This window comes from Schistocerca piceifrons, chromosome 1, assembly GCF_021461385.2.
Source record: "Schistocerca piceifrons isolate TAMUIC-IGC-003096 chromosome 1, iqSchPice1.1, whole genome shotgun sequence".
Lineage (NCBI taxonomy): Eukaryota > Metazoa > Arthropoda > Insecta > Orthoptera > Acrididae > Schistocerca > Schistocerca piceifrons.
The window spans coordinates 659039014-659062205 of NC_060138.1; the positions used below are offsets into that span (position 1 = coordinate 659039014).

General features: G+C 39.4%; 2 protein-coding genes across 3 annotated transcripts in view; one reads left to right on the forward strand and one right to left on the reverse strand.

Moving 5' to 3' along the window:
* LOC124805464 (iron-sulfur cluster assembly 2 homolog, mitochondrial-like) overlaps positions 1-11462 on the forward strand; it is a 35967-nt gene extending 24505 nt beyond the window's left edge. Inside the window, exon 3 of one of the 2 annotated variants that reach the window (XM_047266031.1) lies at positions 11107-11462. In XM_047266031.1, the coding sequence (XP_047121987.1) occupies positions 11107-11284 (178 nt within the window). In that variant the 3' untranslated portion in view covers positions 11285-11462. Of the gene's footprint in view, positions 1-2960; positions 3747-11106 lie in introns of those variants that run through there. The other variant, XM_047266038.1, reaches the window with a different exon arrangement.
* LOC124805437 (protein phosphatase 1 regulatory subunit 21) overlaps positions 11326-23192 on the reverse strand; it is a 218962-nt gene continuing 207095 nt past the window's right edge. Inside the window, exons 14-16 of the mRNA XM_047266002.1 lie at positions 22539-22685; positions 19087-19329; positions 11326-11883 (exon numbers count right to left, since the gene is read on the reverse strand). Coding sequence (XP_047121958.1) covers positions 11857-11883; positions 19087-19329; positions 22539-22685 — 417 coding nt within the window. The 3' untranslated portion in view covers positions 11326-11856. The remainder of the gene's footprint in view (positions 11884-19086; positions 19330-22538; positions 22686-23192) is intronic.

The window sequence follows — 23192 nt, forward strand, 5'->3', positions numbered from 1 at the left end:
GATAACACTCGAGACAATGGCACCATATACTCATCAACAATACGGGATGTCAGTGTGCGAAAACAGGGCCATTGTTGAGTCTGCGAGGTCCATGCTTATTGGGATGAGCATTCCAAAAATTTTGTGGACGGAGGCAGTTCATGCTACTGTTTATATACTGAATCAGATTTCAATCAGAAAGGGAAGAAGTGCAACACCATATGAATTACAGCCAGGCAGAAAACCCCAAATTTCACACATGAGGACTTTCAGAGCAGAAATATTTGCTCATGTTTCTACTGTGGAAAATCCAGGATGGAATGCAACAATGGGATAGTTGCTACTCACCATACAGCGGAGATGCTGAGATGCAGATAGGCACAACAAAAAGACTGTCAGAAAGTGAGCTTTTAGCCAACAAGGCCTTCATCAAAAATAGACAACACACACACAACCACAGTCTCTGGCAGCTGACAGTCTGGCTTCAGTTGCCAGGGACCGTGGTTGTGTGTGTGTTGTCTATTTTCGATGAAGGCCTTGTTGGCCAAAAGCTCACTCTCTGACAGTCTTTTTGTTGTGTCTATCTGCAACTCAACACCTCCGCTGTATGGTGAGTAGCAACTATCCTTTTCATAATATTGTTCATGTTCCTAAATTGTTTCACAAGAAGTTGGATCTGAAGACCAAGAAAATGATCACGGTTGGGTATGGGAGACTGTTGCAATTACAAAATCATTGAATCTCAATAATCCTGACCATTCATAACCCTGTTTCAAAGCAGGATTTTTTCATTTTGTTCCCTATTTTGGACTCCAGCACCAAAGAATCTGAAGGCAAAGATGGAGAACAAGATGTCATGCCACCAGCTGAAGATGAAAGAAAGGTACAAGGAGAGGAGGATCAAGATCCCAAACCACCACTCGACATTGGCAGCAGTCTTGAAGATTAAGATCCAAAAGTGGCCTCAATGTAAAGCTCAGTTTGTCTCCCAAGCCTTTAGTCAACACTTTGGACTGGACTACAGTGAAACCGTCTCACAAGTAATGAGATATGACACAGTACACAGTTTGTTCACAATTTCGGTTGAAGGTGCTGCTCAGTATGGTGCTGGATGAGAATTAATATTTATACAAGCTTAAAAAGTGAATGTGTGGTTTAAAGCAGGCTTCTGGTTGTTTGAATCGAACGTTTTGTAAATTCTTGAAGAAGTTCAATTTCAGAGATGTGGCCCAGATAAAAGTATTGTCCCTGGGTAAGTTGGAAATGATGTGGTCTTCTTGGCTTTATTTGTAGACAGTGAGCTGTTGATTGGAAAAAGCAAAGAATCCCTCAAGGCCAGTGTAGAACAAACAGTGAAAATGTCTATAATAACTGTTTCTGAAGGGAAAGTGTTTTAGGGAATGGAAATTGAGCACAATAGAAAAGGAAAACAGGTTGTTTGTTTGGCAAACAATCTGTGCTTCACGAATCCTGAAATGCTTAGACTTTGAAAATTCAAATCCTGCATCCATTCCAGTGGATACAAATGTGAAATTGCACTCAGCAGATGAAAACGTGCCAGTATAGTGAAATTTTTAGTCAGGGAAGCAGTTGGTTCACTATTATTTCTTGCAATTGTTAGTTGATCAGATCTGGCTTTTTTTAGTGAATGCAGAGAGTAAAATCTTGAACAATTATGATGAGAGTCATTGTCAAGCTGTCGTACACATATTGAAGTATGTGCAAGGCACAAAAAACTTTGGTATATTCTTCAGAAAGAGCAAAGATGATATGATTCTGTTTGGATATAGAGACTCAGATTATGCGGGAGATGTAGAAACAAGGCAGCTGACTTCCAGTTTTGATTATCAAATGGACCGATAATGTGGTCTTCATACCATCAAAGAATGGTGAGCTTAAACAGAATATGTGGCAACCAGCATGACTGTAAAACTGTGTGGCTGAAAAATCTGCTAAGTGATTTTGGAAATCAGTGTGATCAAGCATCAAAACTCTATATGGATAATCAAGAGTGCAGTAAGACTCAACAAAAATCTTGAATTTAATAAAAGATTGAAGTACGCTGATACTCATTATTTCATAAGAGAAAAGTCTTTTCCAAGCAAAAAACAGTATGTGGACATTTTCACCAAACCATTAAGCAGAGATAGGTTTATGATGATGTACTCAAGCTTGAACATTTTCAGAAAGATGCTCTAACAGTGGGAGTGTTGAAATGAAATGTTATTTTCACTTTTAAAATCTCCCCGCCTAAGATAATGATGGCACCACTTCGCATTTCTTTTGATGTTCCTTGGGCGTTGCCCTTTCTGTTTACTCATTGTGTGTCCACAAGTCAATACTTTCTTTTGTACTAAGGCCTGAAAAATGTTGTTCCCTTGTATTCCTGTGTCTGAATTTGGATTCCACAAACCGTAATAATTATATGGCTAGTTTGCACTCCAATTTAAGCAACATTAGTTTTTTACACATCTAAATGTTTGACTTCATATCTCCTGAACTATGTGTTGTATAATGACGTAATTTTGCAGGTACATTCAGTGGTATATGTGGATACTGTCTGCCAACTGTATTATAAATAAAGTTAGTAAAACATTATGCCAGATGCTGCCATTTTACTGCATGAGCAGCAAAATTTAGTAGCAGTAGACTTTCCCTTTCTTCATTTTGTGGGGGGTGTCAGTGAGAAAAAGTTTCAGAAAAGTTTGAAATTAAGTGTAAAGTTAATTGGAAGTCACTAAGTGCTCTCATTCTCAAATACTGGATGAATAAATTCCAGGCATTTGCGCACTGTCAGTTATGTTGCCTCGAGACAAACGATTTCAAACTGCAATACTTGCCTTATTGTGTTAAACTTTTAATATAAGATTATAGCTTTTAATGTGTAGATTATGACAGCATTTAAAATTTTTAAATTCAGCCAGTAACTACACGAAATATTGAAAATTGATTTTTTTTCTTTCATGTGGAAACCATGAGAGGGGCAACCTGCAAAAGGATCTGGGTGCTGTGTATCAGGTTCCAGGATAGTGGATTAGTAATATAGGTATGGTGGACATAGAGGGGAATTATGGGTAAAGTTTAAGCCAGTTGTACATCACACACTAGAAAAAGTATGCATCGAATAAAGGCCTTGCCAGACAGGATGTGGCCTGGCCGTGCGGTGGACAGCTGAGAAGTTCAACAGCAAGCGAGGTCTCACAAGCTGGCCGCTGCAGCTGCAACTGCTGTTGCTCAGCCAGCCATCACTTTGTGAAGGTGGCTGAAACCGTATTAGAATTTTGCACATGTAATGAGACTGTTGTGGCAATAGTTTGGCAGCTTGACACACATGCAGTATTTCTGCACAAGTGATCCAGTCTGTTTGCTTAGCGTGATTTTATTTTACATATTTGTTATAAGTCACAAATTTTGTGCAGAAATGAGTAGCTTAAATGAGGGCCAGCTGCTTCTATTATTACCACCACGCAATGGTAGCTATGACAAACAGAGGATGGGTTTGTAACATCAACAGGGAGGGAGAAAGCTGAGGGGAATATCATAACTTGTGTATTTAACTAGTCTCCTGATGTTTTACATATATCAAGAGAATATTTTGAGGAGAAGCTATTATTATATAGCACAGTTCCCATTTGAATATGAACTTCTATTTGCCTACTGTATTTACTCGAATCTAAGCCGCACCTGAAAAATGAGACTCGAAATTCAAGGGGAGAGAAAAGTTTTAGGCCGCATCTCCAAATTGAAACAAAGTTGGTCCATTGTAATATGAGACACAATTTAGGTCGAATGAATGACGATACAGCTATAGTAGTTTGGTTCAAGTCATAAGCTTAGCAGTTAAGCTTTACCGCGTCAGGCGCTCCGTCCATGTTTATACGGGTACCCTTCCTTTTTCACGTGCTTCATCTGGTTTGAATTGATTGCTTAATTTTCTTTGATCTGATAAGTGCCGTTCTCTTTGTTATAGGTGTTTACGTCACTCTAAGCTGAAAATGCATTATTGTACAGTGTCGTGCATTGTTCGTCGCATTCTGATTATGAGTGTTTACGGTCTGTCGCCACTCGCGGCATGGCTTGCTTTTGTGCACGCAGCCGCCGCTTACAATTAAAAAAAAAAAGAGAGAGGAATCGTCTCATTAGCGAAACAATGGCAAGAGATTGCTATTTGTTGTTACTTAGGCTACACTGCTGCTTTCTTTGATAATGATCAACAAGAACCAAATAATAGACTGCTCATGATAGATGTTCTGAACATTAGTTAAGATGTTCTGAACGTTAGTTTAGCAAAAATTTTTCTCCGTTTGAAAATCTTTGCAGATGACTCTTTAGTACATTACGTTCTGCACAGAAATTAGAGTCATCTTAGATTTAAAAATCTAGTCAATTGCAGTGCTTCATTTCTTTATGCAGATAGGCAAACACGAAAGAATACATGGCAAAATGTTTATATTTGTATTATTCTTATGGTGAAGAGAATACTGCATGTGATTCACAATTCATAAAAGTTGCTATTAGCAACCATCTCTTCTCACAGGTAAGAAAAAAATTCAGAACGTAGAGTTGGCCATATTGACAAACATCCCAAACAGTCTTGCCAGTCGGATTTTCATAGTACATTGAAATGCTGCTACATTCGAAGATGAACAATACGGAATTTGTATTTAATTCGTTGGATAATGTATGAAAATGCAGTGGTCGAAACTCGGGGCGGAGAAAAAAGTTCTTCTGCCACCCTTTTTTTTTTTTTGCGCCAGTATTTATCTTTGTGCCTGCAAAGCATGCCTGTGTAGCGCTACATATATTCGACGGCAGAAGTTAGTTGTGGCGGTACCTACCAACATTTTTCGGAACTTCTGATTACTTTGCACTCGATTGTAAGCCGCAGGTTTTTTTTTTATTACAAAAACCAGAAAAAAAGTGCGGCTTAGATTCGAGTAAATACGGTATGTAGCCCTCTAGTTTTCACCATTCATCCTGTGAAATTTATGTAAATAAGTCTTGCCAATTTTATTTTCTATATTAGCAAATGTTATCTTTCCACATACTTGGAAAATAGATGGATCCAAGTATGGACAGTCATACTTTATTTCAGGTAGAACATATGTGATTTTCAAGACTGTGAAGTAATTGTGCACTGGACCAGCTGAAGCTGTCATAGCCACAGAGACATGCACTCTAACATCTTATAACACAATTAACTTTGGAGCAAGCAGTGTTGCATTTTCAGTAAGGGTCAGCTTCGTAGACTGCTAGCAGTATCGTATTTGAAACTTGAACCCATTTAGAGGAAAGAGATCAAAGTCGCAACGCTGTGAATGGCACCCCGTTCCCGACATGTCACACCAACAAATTATGGCTCAAATCTTTTGTTTTTGAGAGGATATTCATTTCACATTCACTCCATCTTTAGATGTTTACTTTTTTTTCTTTAGTACTTTATCCATCCTCAGCAACCAGTCGTGCAAAATAAATTTCATTTCTTGACCAGTTTCAGGCAGGCAATGCCCTTCTTCAAAAGATTAGATTCATCATATTATTAGCAAGTGTCAAAACTGAACAGCTGTTTAGCTTCCGTTCTTGCATGATGTCCGCATTTGTTGTTTGGTTTCCTTGTACAACATTTGTAGAAGCACTACTATTCATATGATGACAGCAATAATCTGCATACACCTGTTTATTTTTAACTTGTTAATAATGTGATTAATTCTAAGCCTCTGGAGAAGAGCACTTGGAGCCTGAAAAAGGTCAAGAGATAAAATTCCTATTGTGTGTCTGGTTTCTGATCTTTTCAACAAATTTATTTAAGTGTCTTTGTTTCTTTAGTTATGACATACTACAATAACTGTATTAAAAACTTCCATTGCAAAATTCTACAATGCTGTTAGTAAAGAAATAATGTTTACTGCATGCAAATAAATGTAAGTATCTGAAGGTGGGGTGCTAACCATCTTCAGTTGCCATCATGGAAAAATAAACACTTATGAAAGCAACTGGTTGCAGCTAATTCATTATAAATCACCTTCTGTTTCAAAAGTTGCTTGTTCTAATATGTCCAGAATGATCAAGGATTATTTACTAATGTTAACAATGTTAATATGAGAGAGAATAGAAAAATAAAATATGGCAATCCCAGTTGACATTTATACCGCGATTAAAATGACTTTGTGATTGACAGATTGCAGTAGGGAGGGAGGAGGGCAGTGTTGGTGTGCAGCCAGCCATGCCTCACAAGGCACTGAGCACATACCCACAAAACAGATAACACAGCAAGCACTTGGCTCTCGAGGAAGAACTAAAATTAGATGGTGGTTGGCCTGTATCACTCGACTTATTGAAAAATCAATCATGAAGTAACTTTGCCATTTTTGACCACAGCAGGTCATTAGGAATCATTTTCAAATACTTGTCCAAAATCACTTTTGAAGATTGATGGAATAGGCATGGGTTGTTTCTGTAACACAAAATTAAGCCATCGTTTCTTTGTTCATTTTAAAAAGTTTAGTGTCATTCACTTGAACTTAACATATATCTGTTGTGTTATATAGAAGCCAAAGTGGAAAAATTCCAACAACAGAATACCGAATACATAGATGGAGTACCTCCCTCCCCCAAGAAATTTCTTCCACAGCCTGCCAGTTGCCCACTCGTGTTATGGAGTAACAAGGATAGTGTCTTTGCTCTGGGTTCAGACATGGAGAAAGTAATTGATATTTTTCCAAAAATATGGGCACAAGCTTTCTGAATAAATGGAACCCACACTAATCTTAACAAAAAACACACGTTTGTTTAGTCTGATAAATGGCAGAGGTATAATACCATTGACAGGCTCGTTCCAAAAAATGTCTACTATTTGTAGTGAATAGCAACATATTTTAAATGTAGATATACCCAACAGCAATAATACTTGTGAAGGTGCCTTCTCATAGAATTGGAATTCTAGTGCACACAGATTGCCTTAGGTATATACCTATATATGGAAAGAAAAATTACAAGGACCATATTAGGTCCACTAATAGCATAAATCTGGAAACCAGTCAGAAATATTGATAAAAAGAGTTAGGGCAGAGAAAATACAACAGAAACAGCTGATTTTATTTGGAGGTCTGTCAGAATTGTTTAAAATGTCATATTTGGAGTAAGAAGATCGCCTTCTGGACTAGAGGCAAAGAATTTTTTGGAAATACATAAGAACTTACTAGTAAAACGGTTTCAGTGTAAAGAGCCGAAGATAACACAAAAACTGAACCAAGAAGAGGGTGGGAAAAGACATTTAAAGGTTGTAGAGTGTCTTTTCATGAAAATAGACAGTGATATTTTCTACGGTCCTTAAAAGGCCCAGATGGAAAATCAGTGGAAGTTTCTCAAATGAGCCTACTCCCTCCAGCACATGTTTAATACACAGCCTTATAATTTGACAAACTGCCTATTGGGTTCTTCGGCCGACGTTCATCTAATGATTTTTCTGACGTTTCGCCAGCACGAGTGGCTGGCATTGTCAAAGCTTCACCCTCCATTGCCGGTGGTGAACTGGAGCCGAGCTCGCGGGCGCAGACTATATGTACCTGGCGCGCCAACGTCCGAGGGCTTCTCCGCCGTCATTTCCGGTGCGGTTCTCCTCTTGCTACTTGCGACGGTCGTTCGCTGCAGTACGGGAAGCCAGGATCCGTTGACCTTAAGGCTTTCCTCTTTCTTGTCCAAACTGTTCGCGTGTTTTTGTATTTCTACAGCTTCTCTGAACAAGCGCGTGTGATAATGATGCTTCTCTACAGCCAGAACTTCCGTGTCGGCGAATTTTATTACGTGGTAAGTCTCATTCAGTGCGTGCTCTGCCACGGCCGATTTCTCCACCTGCCCCAACCTGCAATGTCGCTTATGCTCTTTGCTCCTGGTGTTGATGGATCGTCCAGTCATTCCGACAAACTTTTCCGCATGTGCATGGTATACGGTATATTCCCGACATTGCAAGTGGGTCTCTTTTCTCCTTCGCCGATCTAAGACACTCTTTGATCTTCCTTGTCGGTTTGAAAATCGTCTTTACGCCATGTTTGCGCAATATACGGCCGATTCTGTCCGTCAATCTGGGAATGTATGTGCAGAAAGGCCATATCTGACATCTCTTTTTCTGGTTCCTTACTTCGCCGAGTGTTTTTGCTCTGTTACACTTCTAATATAATTTGTGGTGTTCCCATTGCTCCTCAGGACAGTTTCAAGGTGTTGCATTTCTCGTTTGAGGTGTTGCGGCTCACATATTCATCCTGCTCTCGTTACGAGCGTCCTAATCATGCCTCTTTTCTGGCTCGGGTGGTGGTTTGACAGTTTGTGTAGGTATCGGTCCGTGTGTGTCGGTTTTCGATACACGCTGTGTCCCAAGGTTTCGCCGTCCCTTGTGACCAGCACATCTACAAATGGCAGTTTCTTGTCCTTTTCTACTTCCATGGTAAATGTTATGTTGGTATGGAGGCTGTTCAAGTGTCTTAGGAAGTCACCGAGCTGTTCTTCACCATGGCTCCACACCACGAAAGTATCATCGACGTATCTGTACCACACCTTAGGTTTGCACGCCGAGTCCAGTGCGTGTGCTTCGAATTGTTCCATGAAGAAGTTGGCCGCCACTGGACTGAGAGGACTACCCATGGCGACGCCTTCCAGCTGTTCGTAGAAATCGCCATTCCACGTGAAATAGCTCATGGTGAGACATGCAGAGAAACCTGTACAACACAGAAGCCCTACCACCTCGGCTGTATGGATTACCCAAGATCCACAAGAACAACGTTCCACTGAGACCGATCGTTAACGCTCCTGGATCACCGACATATAAACTGGCAAAACACTTGGCCTCTCTGCTCCAGCCACACGTGGGGAAGACCGACACATACATTGAGGACTCAGGACATTTAATTGAGAAGCTGAAGAAACTGAAACTTGCACCAAACGACATCTTGGTCAGCTTTGATGCTGTTTCGTTATTTACGAAAGTGCCACTCTGGAGCACATCGGTTCCAATTTCCCGCAGGACATCAGAAAGCTCTTTCATGCATGTCTCACCACGAGCTATTTCACGTGGAATGGCGATTTCTACGAACAGCTGGAAGGCGTCGCCATGGGTAGTCCTCTTAGTCCAGTGGTGGCCAACTTCTTCATGGAACAATTCGAAGCACAGGCACTGGACTCGGCGACTTGCAAACCTAAGGTGTGGTACAGGTACGTCGATGATACTTTCGTGGTGTGGAGCCATGGTGAAGAACAGCTCGGTGACTTCCTAAGACACTTGAACAGCCTCCATGCCAACATAACATTTACCATGGAAGTAGAAAAGGACAAGAAACTGCCATTTCTAGATGTGCTGGTCACAAGGGACGGCGAAACCCTGGGACACAGCATGTATCGAAAACCGACACACACGGACCAATACCGGCACAAACTGTCAAACCACCACCCGAGCCAGAAAAGAGGCATGATTAGGACGCTCGTAACGAGAGCAGGATGAATATGTGAGCCGCAACACCTCAAACGAGAAATGCAACACCTGGAAACTGTCCTGAGGAGCAATGGGTACTCCACAAATTATATTAGAAGTGTAACAGAGCCAGACACTCGGCGAAGTAAGGAACCAGAAAAAGAAATGTCGGGTACGGCCTTTCTGCCATACATTCCCAAGAGTGACGGACAGAATCGGCCGTATATTGCGCAAACATGGCGTAAAGACGATTTTCAAACCGACAAGGAAGATCAAAGAGTGTCTTAGATCGGCGAAGGAGAAAAGAGACCCACTTGCAATGTCGGGAATATACCGTATACCATGCACATGCGGAAAAGTTTATGTCGGAATGACTGGACGATCCATCAACACCAGGATCAAAGAGCATAAGTGACATTGCAGGTTGGGGCAGGTGGAGAAATCGGCCGTGGCAGAGCACGCACTGAATGAGACCGACCACATAATAAAATTCGCCGACACGGAAGTTCTGGCTGTAGAGAAGCATCATTATCACACGCGCTTGTTCAGAGAAGCTGTAGAAATACAAAAACACGCGAACAGTTTGAACAAGAAAGAGGAAAGCCTTAAGGTCAACGGATCCTGGCTTCCCGTACTGCAGTGAATGACCGTCGCAGGTAGCAAGAGGAGAACCGCACCGGAAATGACCGCGGAGAAGCCCTCGGACGTTGGCGCGCCAGGTGCATATAGTCTGCGCCCGCGAGCTCGGCTCCAGTTCACCACCGGCAGTGGAGGGTGAAGCTTTGACAATGCCAGCCACTCGTGCTGGCGAAACGTCAGAAAAATCATTAGATGAACGTCGGCCGAAGAACCCGAGACAGAAGCCAATAGGCAGTTTGTCAACAAGTGGCCACGAAAGCCTTAACAATCTTATAATTTAAATCTGATAGAGTATAATGCATACTGGGGTAGTGACATGGCCAGTTTTCTTCAGTCTTAAAATCACACTATGGATGAGCAGGTGTAACACTGATTGATTGATATATAAAAGTACTATGTGGTATACAGACAGAGGGGAAAGCACCAGCATAATTAAGCAAGACTCCAAATGCAACTTGCACAGTTCTTGCAAGGCATAATAAGTGAAAGAGAAAGCATTACATTGAATTCATCAACACAATGTAATATAAAATGAGGGCACTTGTAGGAAAACAAGTTCAGAAACTCCTAAATAAAATTTGTCACACATGCTCAACTTATATTACTGTTCTTTATCTTTGCCTTTAAACTTGTGAAAGCTATTCATGTCATTCCACATGTAGCACTGATTTTCATCCTTTTTTTTTAAATTTATATTAATTGTATTCTTGGGCCTTGTCAGTGAATGACTCCCATTCTTTGCATGATTTAAAAGATGGAATGAGCTGTTCCAAATGCACAAGACAGATTTTAATTCAGTATGCTCAGTGATTATAGCTTTTCATACAGTTTTAAGGAAGCGGACAAGGTGAAAGATAAATGAAAAACTTGGAACATATGTTGCTTTTTGAGAAACAGGAATCTGTGCTGTATTAGAGCAAAGAATTTAATGCGCAAAACTCAGCATTTTTAATATATTTGTGCATATGACTTTATTCCCTCAACTTCTCTAAATCACATAGTGCTTCTTTTTAATGCCTTATTTGCAGTGTAATTGAAAAGGATGGTGTGAAAGTTGTAATTGATGAGACATCACTGGAATATATACGTGGGTCAACCATTGAATTCCATGAGGAACTTATAAGATCTGCTTTCCGGATAGTGGATAATCCAAAGGCTGAACAAGGATGTTCTTGTGGAGCATCTTTTTCCATAAAGGTAGACTGACTGATTGTAGGCTGATTGTTTAGTCAATAAAAGCATTGCAGTTAAATTTAAATGCTTTATTATAAATACATTTCCAGCACAATGTTTAACAGTAAATGTACATAAACAGTAGAAAATTGTAAATAAATATACTTTGTACAGCTCACTTGCTTTGGTAATAAAGAGGAAAACATAGCAATTCATGCTGTTCAGATTATTTAACAACAAAAAGATTCATGGTCACATTATCCCTCAACAGCTTTCCCATCAAATATTCATTCTACCATAACTAAATAAAAATTTGAAAATTTATGTTTTCAGTAATCACAAGACCAGAACTTGGCAACATTATATATGTGTTAAGATTAAACCTCCATACTATTGGTTTGTATATTTTCACACTTTGAAACAGTGTAAAATAACAGTACTTTACAGCCCTGGAATAACAGGAAGAAACTTGTGAATTGTTCTGATCCCTAGAACGAATCTGGTGCACAGCACAAAAAATATACCTTAGTCAACTTCACTATCTCACTTGCCAGGTACAGTCAGTGTGTTTCTCGACCCATGTTGTCGGAAGACTTCATCCGTACTTACTTCTGCTTTCCTTTCCGACCCAGCTAAAACAAAAAAAAGTGGGATTGTAAGATATAATAAAAGACAATCATCAATTGAGGGGGATTGACTGATACACTGGATAGACAACATGACTGCATATCTTGATCAACTCAGTGCTCTCCAAATCCATTGTCTCAAGAGAATCAAGGCGGTAAGAATAACACACTGAACATGATGTTTTGACTTCTTACTCACTGTGACCATAGAGTAATTTTTTCTTCCTTTTGTAATTAACCCTTTTGCTGCTGTGGGCATGTATACACATCCTGCTATGCCATTCTTCAGGTGTTGTGGATGTGTGCAAGCACACTGCTTGGTTTTCCTACATTGTTACAGATGCCTCAATGCGTTCTGGGCAGACCTCACTGCTGCCGATGAGTTACTTACACATCTCGGCGAATAATTTTTTTTTTTTTTTTTTTTTTTTAGTAGTTATCATACAGCACTCTTGCCTCATTGCATGCTGTAAAAACCAATAATTGAGAACGATAGGAGAGAGCATTCTGCTCTCAATTTTAAATAAAATTTTGATATCTTCCCCTGTAATTTATGAGCTAAAATGAACTATATGCAAAATTTACGCAGCATGTTTATAACTCTGCAAGCTGTTCAAAATTTTGTTCAATATTTTACTTAATTTGATGCAGTGTAGTATGTACGGTGGAAAATGAAAAGAAATTTAGTTCTTTATCGAGTGAAGATATCAGACTAAGATGTGCAAAAATCAATTTTTTTCCACTTTTCATAAAATTGGGTAAGTATTTCATATCAAGCTCTGATAGCAAAGAGCATGTCTGTATCAGTGAAAGGATACTCGTATATAGTATATCGCCAAACTCTTAGGCCTTCAACATAATGTACGAAGATGAAGTGTTACATTGTTCAAGACTGACTGGTTGGTTTAAAACAAGGGAGGGGGAGGGGGGGGGGGGGGGGAACCAAACTTCTAGGTCATCGGTCCCTCATTCCGATTAAAATAATCCACAAGGGTGGGAGTAAAATAATCGAGACATACAAAACACAGCTGGAAGAAAGGAGAAAACCACAAGAATGACACAAGGGCAACTCACTAAAATGGACAAGAGAGACACAAGAAACATGTAGAAGAGATCAAAACAAGAGCAGATTACCATGGCTGACTGACCATAAGAATAAAAAGGAGAAGCCAGCCACTCTGCAACACATTAAAACCTCCACCTTAAAAGCATTAGGGCGGAGGACACAGAGGAACAAATGACATGCACCAAAACTTAGATCAAATGATAAAACCCACCCTCACAAATAAAACTTAAAACTAAAGCTGCTATTGAGGCATTGTTGCCCAACACCGAAGGTAGGGTGCTGGGAATGTTAAAAATTCATCACAGGGGGGCTAAGTGGGCAGTCCAGCAAGAGGTGGACAACCGTCATTTGTGAGCAACAGCAACACTGAGGTGGGTCCTCGCAATGGAGGAAGTAACCATGCGTTAGCCACGAATGACCAATACGGAGCTGGCAGAGGACAACTGATTCCCTGTGAGGACCCATGGAAGACTTCCACACATTCGTAGTCTCCTTAATGACATGCAGTTTGTTGTGCATACTGTTATGCCATTCTGTCTCCCAAAGTCGAAAAACCCTGCGGCGTAAGACAGAACGCAGGTCAGTTTTGGAGATGCCCACCTCTAGAAACAGTTTCCGCATAGTGTGTTTGGCAAGCCTGTCGGCAAGTTTGTTGCCTGGGATTCTGACGCGTCCTGGGGTCCACACAAACACCACTAAACTACGGGACCGTTCCAAGGCATAAATGGACTCCTGGATGGTAGCTACCAAAGGATGACGAGGGTAGCGCTGGTCGGTAGCTTGTAGGAGTCAGTACACAGGAGAAATGACTTGCCTGGGCATGAACGGATGTGCTCAAGAGCACGAGATATGGCCGCCAGCTCTGCAGTGAAAACACTGCAGCCATCTGGCAAGGAGTGCTTTTTCTATATGTCCTCCATGAACATAGGCAAAGCCAACGTGACCATCGGCCATCGAGCCATTGGAGTAAACCACTTCATAGCCCCAGTACATGTCGAGCATTGAGAGGAAGTGACAGCAGGGAGTCGCGGGGTTAACTGAGTGCTTAGGGCCATGTGAAAGGTCCAGGCGAAGCCTGTATAGGTGGTAAAGGCAAGGACTTCAGTTCAGAGAGAAGGGACTGGACGTGAACTGCAATCATAAGCCCTGACCTGGGCCACCAATGCGGGAGATGAACCGCCACGGTTGGGAAAAGGAGACAGTAATTTGGATGCGCAGGAGAACTACAAATGTATGCAACATAACTGGTGAGCAGTAGTGCACGCCTAACCTTCAATGGAGGGACTCTGGCCTCCACGAGGACGCTGGTCACCAGACTGGTTCTAAAAGCTCCTGTCGCTAAGCGATTGCCACAGCTGTGCAGTGGGTCGAGTAAACGCAACACTGAGGGTGCCACCGAACCATAAACGAGACTCCCATAGTCAAGCCGGGATTGAACAAGGGCTCTGTAGAGCTGCAACAGCATAGAGCGATCTGCACACCAGTTGGTGTTGCTCAGGCAGCGGAGAGCATTGAGGTGCTACCAGCACTTCTGCTTAAGCTGACAAAGGTGAGGTAGCCAAGTCAATCAGGCATCGAAAACCAGTCCTAAGAATCGATATGTCTCCACTAAAGTGAGTGGATCATCATTAAGGTAAAGTTCTGGTACTGGATGAACAGTGCGATGCTGACAGAAATGCACGACACGTGACTTCGCGGTTGAAAACTGGAAGGCGTGGGCTAGATCCCATGACTTTTCCTTGTGAATGGCTCCCTGTTGGTACCACTCAGCCACACCAGTAATGGAGGAGCAGTACGAAATGCAGAAGTCATCTGCGTACAGAGAGGGTGAGATCGACATTGGTCATTGGTTGACATTTGACAGTGAATGGGGTGTTTGAGTACTGAAAACCATCTTCATTTTTCTGCCATGAGGTAATCTGGATAGGTGTTACACCTCAAATTTAATGGGATGAACCAGTCTGGGAACTACAAGAAAGTTACTTTTATGGAATCCATTTTTGTGTACTGATAGTGATCACGAAGAAATTTGAGCTGTTGTGTGCTTTATATTTCCTTACACAATCTTTTAAAGCATCAGATGTTCTACATAAGGTGCTGGATGCATGGTATATACAACAAATCATAGATCACATGTTTTTGGACCACAAAATGATCTTATAGTAGCACTCTTTTTATTTATAAAAAATCTTTAAAAATACCATACACACATCTTTTCAGTTACAAAGAAAAAGCTGAATCTTGATGATGGATACCTCAGTCAGTAAGATCATTGGCCATCCAAGTATGGCAAGGTTTGAAGTTTGAGTTGTGATGAAGCAAGCAGGGATATTTTTATTTCCCCTCTTGTTTTGCCATATGTCTCCGTAACATTCATTTTTGAATTAATTACCATTAACATATGTGAGTATAATATGCATTTTCATAAAAGAGAAAGGCTGGCCCTCAGTTGAAAAAAATATAACACTAGATCCAATTTTGTGATTAGTTTTGTGTATGTAATTGATTTTCTATTTTATTTCGACTATCTTTCATTATAGGTCGAAATCAGTAATCATTTCGTAACTTAAAGTCTATTGTTGATTTATAAACAAGTATAAATTCTGCACTAATTATAAACATTTGGAGGAACAACTAATAGTATTCTTAAAGTAGCTATTTGGTTCTATTCGAAAACATGTTAGCTAAGCCAGCTCTTGATTAATTCCAAAGTAATTAACAGTTTTGTCAAAAGTATTGTTTGCATAACTATATATGTTAATTATAATGGAAGGAAACATTCCACGTGGGAAAAATTATATATAAAAACAAAGATGAGGTGACTTACCGAACAAAAGCGCTGGCTGGTCGATAGACACACAAACATACACACAAAATTCAAGCTTTCGCAACAAACTGTTGCCTCATCAGGAAAGAGGGAAGGAGAGGGGAGACGAAAGGAAGTGGGTTTTAAGGGAGAGGGTAAGGAGTCATTCCAATCCCGGGAGCGGAAAGACTTACCTTAGGGGGAAAAAAGGACAGGTATACACTCGCACACACGCACATATCCATCCACACATACAGACACAAGCAACAGTTTGTTGCGAAAGCTTGAATTTTGTGTGTATGTTTGTGTGTCTATCGACCTGCCAGCGCTTTTGTTCGGTAAGTCACCTCATCTTTGTTTTTATATATATGTTAATTTCATGATTTAAACAAATAATTATACTTAACCCCTGTAGTAGGAGAAACTATTACAAAGAAGGAAGTTAATTTAATGAGTTAAGTTTTAATTGTAATTTCTGTAAATTAAACTTCGAACAATGTGCAGTTTCAGCACCTGTTTTTGTGAGGATATATAAGGGCCAGTTTTTGGTCATGAGACCGTCGGTCCACGGCCGATTTCCGGCAAGAACCTGTTTTGGTTAGAACAACAACAATGCATCAAATTAACTGTGAAATAAGCGTAACACAATTAGGCTGTGTGTTAAAAAATGAAAGTTAAAGAATAGTGCACTGGCCATGTAACTGTGAAATATTGGAGGGTTGTGGGGGGAAAAAAAGGAAAAAAAAAAACAAAACACACACACACACACACACACACACACACAACTGTGGAATGCAAATGTGCACCTGTTGGCTACAGCATTTTAAGTAGTCCGTGTTTGACTTCCACACCCCGTTTTTCAGCCAGTGTAGCAACCAAGGACAAAGAAGAACAAAAAGTGGGCGAACTATCACAGAGTCCTGGTGTGTTTGATGTGGTATGCAGATTTGTATATACAACATTACAATTTTATTCAGTGAGCCCAATATGTCCTATTTGTTTCTGAAGACTATCTAAACTTGATTGGTTCTATATAATAAACATGAAATCAAAGCAGCTGTACAACTGTGTCACATCTGAAATACAAAAAATGTGCCATGCTCCCCAAAATGCATTACTAGCAACAACACTACATAGTGATTCACATATGTGAAGTGCATGCAGCAAAATTCATTTCTGCTCAAAATGTTTAGAGATTTTTTTAGATCAACAGGAGAAATTAATTGCATTTGAAACATCTCAGAAAGAGGAATTCAATGATAGAATGATTTGTAATGTCTGTAATGAAATTTTCACATAAAATGGAGAAGTAGTTTTCTCATTACTGTTCCCTGATGATTCTAGTTGTCTTTAGCAGTTGTGACAGTGCATTGGCAAAAAAATTTTTTTTAGTGTGTGGGGACTATGGTAGGAATGTCAAATAGCAAGCTGAAATGTATCCTAATCAGCAGCTCACATCATGACAAACGAAAAAAATTTGTAAAAATCTGTTATCAAGAAGTTACTGGAAAAGAAAATTGCTTTGGATTACAGACCCCCAGAATGGATCTTCATTTTTTTAGAGACAGCAGCTATTTCTTACAGATCATATGTGCACATAATTAATGCGCTGTGTGTTACTGGGTGTTTGGGACAACTCAGTTACTTTATAATTAAACAATATTTTGTTGAAAAACTGACTTTTGCCAGTTTCCGCACAGATATTTTGTCACAAGTTCTTGAACATGCATCCCTGATCAAAGTACATAGTTAAACCACCATTATTGTCTCTTACTTATTATCTGTAGTGTACAATAAAAATATCCTTGCAAATAATTTAATTACTATTTTTAGAGAGCTTCCATGCAGTACTGCCCTTTTTTGTGAGGAAATGTGCAACAGAAGTGTGACATGATGCTGCCGGTTCCTTCTGGTGCATGGTTTCCTTGAGTATGAATTGTATATTTTGTTACAATTTCCTTGTTACTGAGATTTAATGGTGACAGTCTTATTACGCACTGATTACACCCCATCTAATAATATTGTTCAAGTGCTTGGGACCCACAACAAGTATGATTCATAGGGATGCAGAAAGTGTACAAAAAAGGGACACATGAATAGTCAAGTTTTTCTAACTGGCAGTAGAGCATCAAGAAAGTTTTGAAAAAATAATCTCAACTGGTAAATGCTTGAAGACAAACCATCTATCCCCATAAAAGCTTTCGTACAAAGTCTGATTAACTAGTATTACATGAGGATCCTACGCAGGGTGTCAATTCCATTTTCATTAAAACACGACATTCTCAAAACTTTAGAGAAACCTGGGAAAGTAAGGCTGAAACTGGACACAAATTGTATTGGCAAAATTTTGTTAACACAAAAGTTTATCTTGGCATCATGCACTCAGATGATCCCAAATGACTTTTTACAATTATTGTGCTGCACCGTCACCATACTTTTCACTTTTATATATTTTGTCAAGAAGTGTTACTTTGGACAGTCATGTAATGTTTCTTTGTCTTAGCATGATTCAAAATGTCAGACCTTCCACCATGTCCAACTGCAAAGTTTGATTTGCATAATGTACATTTTAAAATTTCTCGACTGTCAGTGATAAAAGTCAACTCGCTTTTTATGTTTCTGTTAAAATTACATTTTCATTTTGATGTAATGAAACAATGAACATGAATAGATACTACAAACAGTTAAAATATAAACAGTAAACAAACAACGATTGCAGAGTAAGTTGTACAAATGGCACTTCCTAGCATATATACTTGCGCAATACACAGTACATCGCAAACCAGAAGTCCAGTAGCATAAAATACCTCAGCCAAGTGGAATCATAAAAAGAGTGGAACATCTGAGTGTCCCCCAAGAAAACTTTTGATACAATGGAACATTTTGGGGAGAAGAAAAAAAAAGTATGGGATGAATGGGGACCTTCACATACACATATATTACAGTCTCCTACATCTCGCCTTAAGCAGTCATTCTTCCCACAGTCAACATACAAACGGAATGAGGGGAAGCCCTAATGCTGTCAGAAGTACCCTCTGCTAAGAAACTCAATTGGTTTGCATACTAGGGATGTAGATGTAGATTGATGACAGGGCAAATTTCTTATTATGTTATGCACAAGACACAACTGTTTCCTCTTGTTTCGGTTTCAGTTTTCAAACACATACATTTTTAGTCATTTAGGAAGACAGCAGCATTAAACATTGATAGCAGATACTTTTCTTTTAAAACTACCCACACACAAAAACAACAAAGATGTTAACAACATATGGGCCTATAAGTGACTTGACACCATGCAAAAACATTGGTTGGTAGATAACTATGTAAAATTTATCACCTTTGCACTTTGCTGTCCTAGTTGGAATTTGAGTTGATCAATTTCATCTCGTTGTACAGCAAGGCACTCATTCATGTTGGCAAGATGCTCAGACATTATGCTTAGCTGCATTTCATAATTTCTTGTAGTTGTATGCAACTCCTCTTGTAATCTTGCAAGTGATTCCTGACTTTCCTGAAGGGCAGCCTCTGCCTCCTTGCGTCCTGTGACACAGTGCTCCAAACGTCGTTGGAGAGCACGACACTGTGAATAATATGAAAATATTAAACTTTCTTCTGTTATCTACAGCGAAGATAAAATATTCATCACCACCACAGAAAAATAGAGAAAGTAACATGAATGTGTGGCTTGTAGCTATACGGAAGATCGTACTAAAACTATATAAATTGTACATTTAATTAACATTACCAATCTATGCATATATTTATTGCTCAGTAATGGCATTGTAAAATTGCATCAATTAAAAAAAAAATGCGAAGTTTTCACTGTTATCATCTTCAATCTATTTATCGCACTTGTTAGTGAGAGTAAACTTGCAGTACATCACTACCCAAGAAACATTGTTACACTTTCAAAACAGGAGAGGAAGGGAAAAAAAGGGGCTACAAGAGAAACAAAATACATAAAGTATTTGTAGTGGTAATGAAATCAACTTAGCAAATGTAATGCCTTGTCTGAAGACAGTAAGGCTACTGCTGTTTGAAATTAACCCAATGTTATTACTGTCAGTCTCTGAATAGATTTGGTGAATCACATTTAATAAAATGTGTTTTTTCTTTAATTTTATGAATCTACTTAATTATGTAATTCTGTTAAATGAAAGCTTTTTAATGTTGTCTTCCCTTGTATCCCAGTATCAGGACCAATGGTGAGGGCACCCTATCCATATTCTTATAGAAGCTCAACACCTCCCCCTTTCACCTCACATCTTGTCCTCCTCATCTCAATAAGCCGCTTTCCTCGGCGTTGACATCCATCGCAAGGTTGGCTACATCAATACCTCCGTCTACATCAAACATACCAACACTACCCCCAATTCAACAGCTGTCACCCCTTCCAGTTACCTATTATCTCCCAATATCCACTCTCCAACCACAAATGAACACCCTTCTCTTGACACACTACCATCCAGGACAGTAGCAACTGAATCATATTCTCCACCAGGGTTTCAACTACCTCTTGTCATGCCCTGAAATGAGAAATAACCCCACTCCTTCCACAGCAGAATTCTGCTACCTGCCCAACTCCCATAATATACTCATCTGCCCTATTCCAACTCTGCTCTCAACCATTGCCCCATGACTCTTATCCCTGCAATAGACCTAGATGCAAGACATGTCCCACACGTCCTCCCACTACCACCTACTCCAGTGCTGTCATAGGCATCTCCTACCCAGTCAAACACAGGGCCACCTGTCAAAGCAGCCTTGTGATATACCAACTCAGCAGAAACTACTGCGCCACATTCTATGTGGGCATGATAACTAACAAGCTGCTGCTCACATGAATAGCCACTGCTGACCAGGAGAGTATGTATCAACCATTGCTGAGCATGTCTTTAACAAGATGTGTTAGACTTTAACAAATGATTAAATGCTCCACAACCTGTGCCATCTGGATTTTTCCATCAACAATAGCTTTTCTGAATTGAACAGATGGGAACTTTTCCTGCAACTCTTCATTCCCATAACCGCCCTGGCCTCAGCCTCTGCTAGTCCTGTCATCCTCCTGCATAGTCCTTTCCCTTCTCCACTTTTCTTCCCTCTTCTCCCCCCTCCCTACAAAGCACATAACAGCAAATTATCCTGTTCTCACTACACCCTTGCACACTCCCACAGGCAGCAATGTATAGCAGTATTTTCATTGTGGCTGCCTACAGTTAACTATGTGGTGCATAGCAATCTGTCCTTTTCACTTTGTGCTTCGTACTACATACTTTGATGTGGCAAATGCTGCTCTAGCACAATGTGCTTTTCAAAATTTTTTTAAAATTGAGTTCAAAGTTTTACATCTGTTGAATAGCATGTAAGAGTAATGGTGTTAGCACAATGGGCAAAGGTGCCAGATTATAAGTGTGCCTGTACTGCGTTTGAGTCATGTTTTTTTCGGAAAGGAACAACAACGATCATAATGCTACATCCATGGTGCTATACCATAAAAGAATCAAGATATGAACATCTATTTATTGAAACATATCACAAATTCTGTGGATGCAGGTGCTTGAGGATTGGTTCTGTCGTACAGTATTCTAGAAACTCTTTAAATTTTGAAGAATGCTTGAGAAGTGCACATCAAACTAGAGCAGTATTTGTTAAATGTACATGCAGAAGATGAGCAAAATCAGTAACCCACTGGATGCACGATTCCTTTGTAAGTGTAAAATGTATTCAAATATAGAGATATTTTGGATTTGGAGCTTGTTTAAGAGTGAAATCGCTGTGTTAAAAAGTACATGTACTGCATATTGTTGAGTCTGTAGTGTTATTTTGCACACTAAGTATGCAAAATAATTAAAAATCAAGCTCTGTGTCAAACAAAATAAAACTAAGCATTTGTCCATTTCAGTCAGAACCAAGTTTCCCACTACTTAGCACAAAGAATCATTAAAAGAAGACCCTAACATGATTGAATGTTACTGGAAGCTTAAAAGTATTCTGGTTCAATGCCAATTTGATGTTTAAAGCTGTGTGGGATGACAGTATCAACATACAGAGAAGGATGAAAATTCAAAATTTTAACTTATTTCCAAAAAACATTATGTACACTGTGTCATATTAAGTGTCACTGTAAACAGATGTATTGTTTTTCTAAATACAAAGTTTGGATCAAATGCAAATCATTTGCTTATTCAATGGAAGAGAAAATGCAACTTTATTCAATTGAAAACAATAAAATTTGTGTTTTTGAATAGTATTCAAACTGTGTTTAGACTATTTACAAAAAGAAATAACATAGAACTATTGTTTCCATATTTATGTGGAGCAGATGTTCTGTGACATAAGCCAAAAATGCAACCATTTAAAGATGCATATGAATATGCATAATAACAGTTTTTGACAGCACTATGTGCCATCGACATTACAGGGCACCATATCAACATGCAAGTTACATGACAGAACAATCAAACTTAAAGAAAAATGGATTTACTATTCTCTGATTTTCAGCTCGCAGCTATGAGAATGATGCACAAGTGGAATCATTAAGCATAAGAGGATCATACAAAATGATGAGCAAGTATTGTACCACAAAAGAGATTCCAGTGCCTTGACCAATGCAACACTGCATTTCGGTTAACCTATGCAATCAACATTTATTTTCTTCATAATCGCTAATGTTTCCATAAACTGTCTTTGAGTGGCCAAACTGGACAAGGCCAGACCTTCCTGAATCTGAGTAAATGCTGCAAAAGCTTTTTAGTTTTTATCATGGAATATTCTAAAGAAATTTCTTACCTCAGAAGCAAATGTAGCCCCCATAGAACGTGCTTCCTGGGTTTCTGCAACAAGTTCATTGATACGTTGGGTGAAATATTGCTTCACTTCTGCTTCACGTGCTTCTGCTTCAGCTGTCAGTGAAAATGGTGCCTCTAGACGTCCCAGCTGTCACAGACAGAATAAATTAAAGTAATGAGTACATAAAATGAAACTATTTTATGAGAAACAAAACTTTAATTTTCTTAAAAATCTTTCTTATTCTTTACCACAGAATCAAAGTCTTAATGATGAAAAAGTGAAATAATGGCAGAAGTAATTAAATCTTTCTTATAAAAACTTTCCTTTAGAAGAATCTTTAAAAATTACAGCATGAACAGAGCCACTTAAGAATTCTTCCTATGTGCAATGCGTGGAAGGAATGGGAAGAATCCCTAATAATCTGCCATGCATTTAACAGTAGTTTGTAGAGTACAAGTGTGTACAAGGTCTACATGAGCATAAAGCTAAACAAACATTTATGACCAGTTAAATTTGCTATCTATGTACTACTCATAGACAGGCAAAACTTCAATTTTTCACTTTCACGTACCTTTCAGGCTACACAGAAGCTCTTCAGCAAGGCTGCTTGGCTAACTTGCGCTTCTGGGAGAGAGGACAAGATACAGCGAGGAA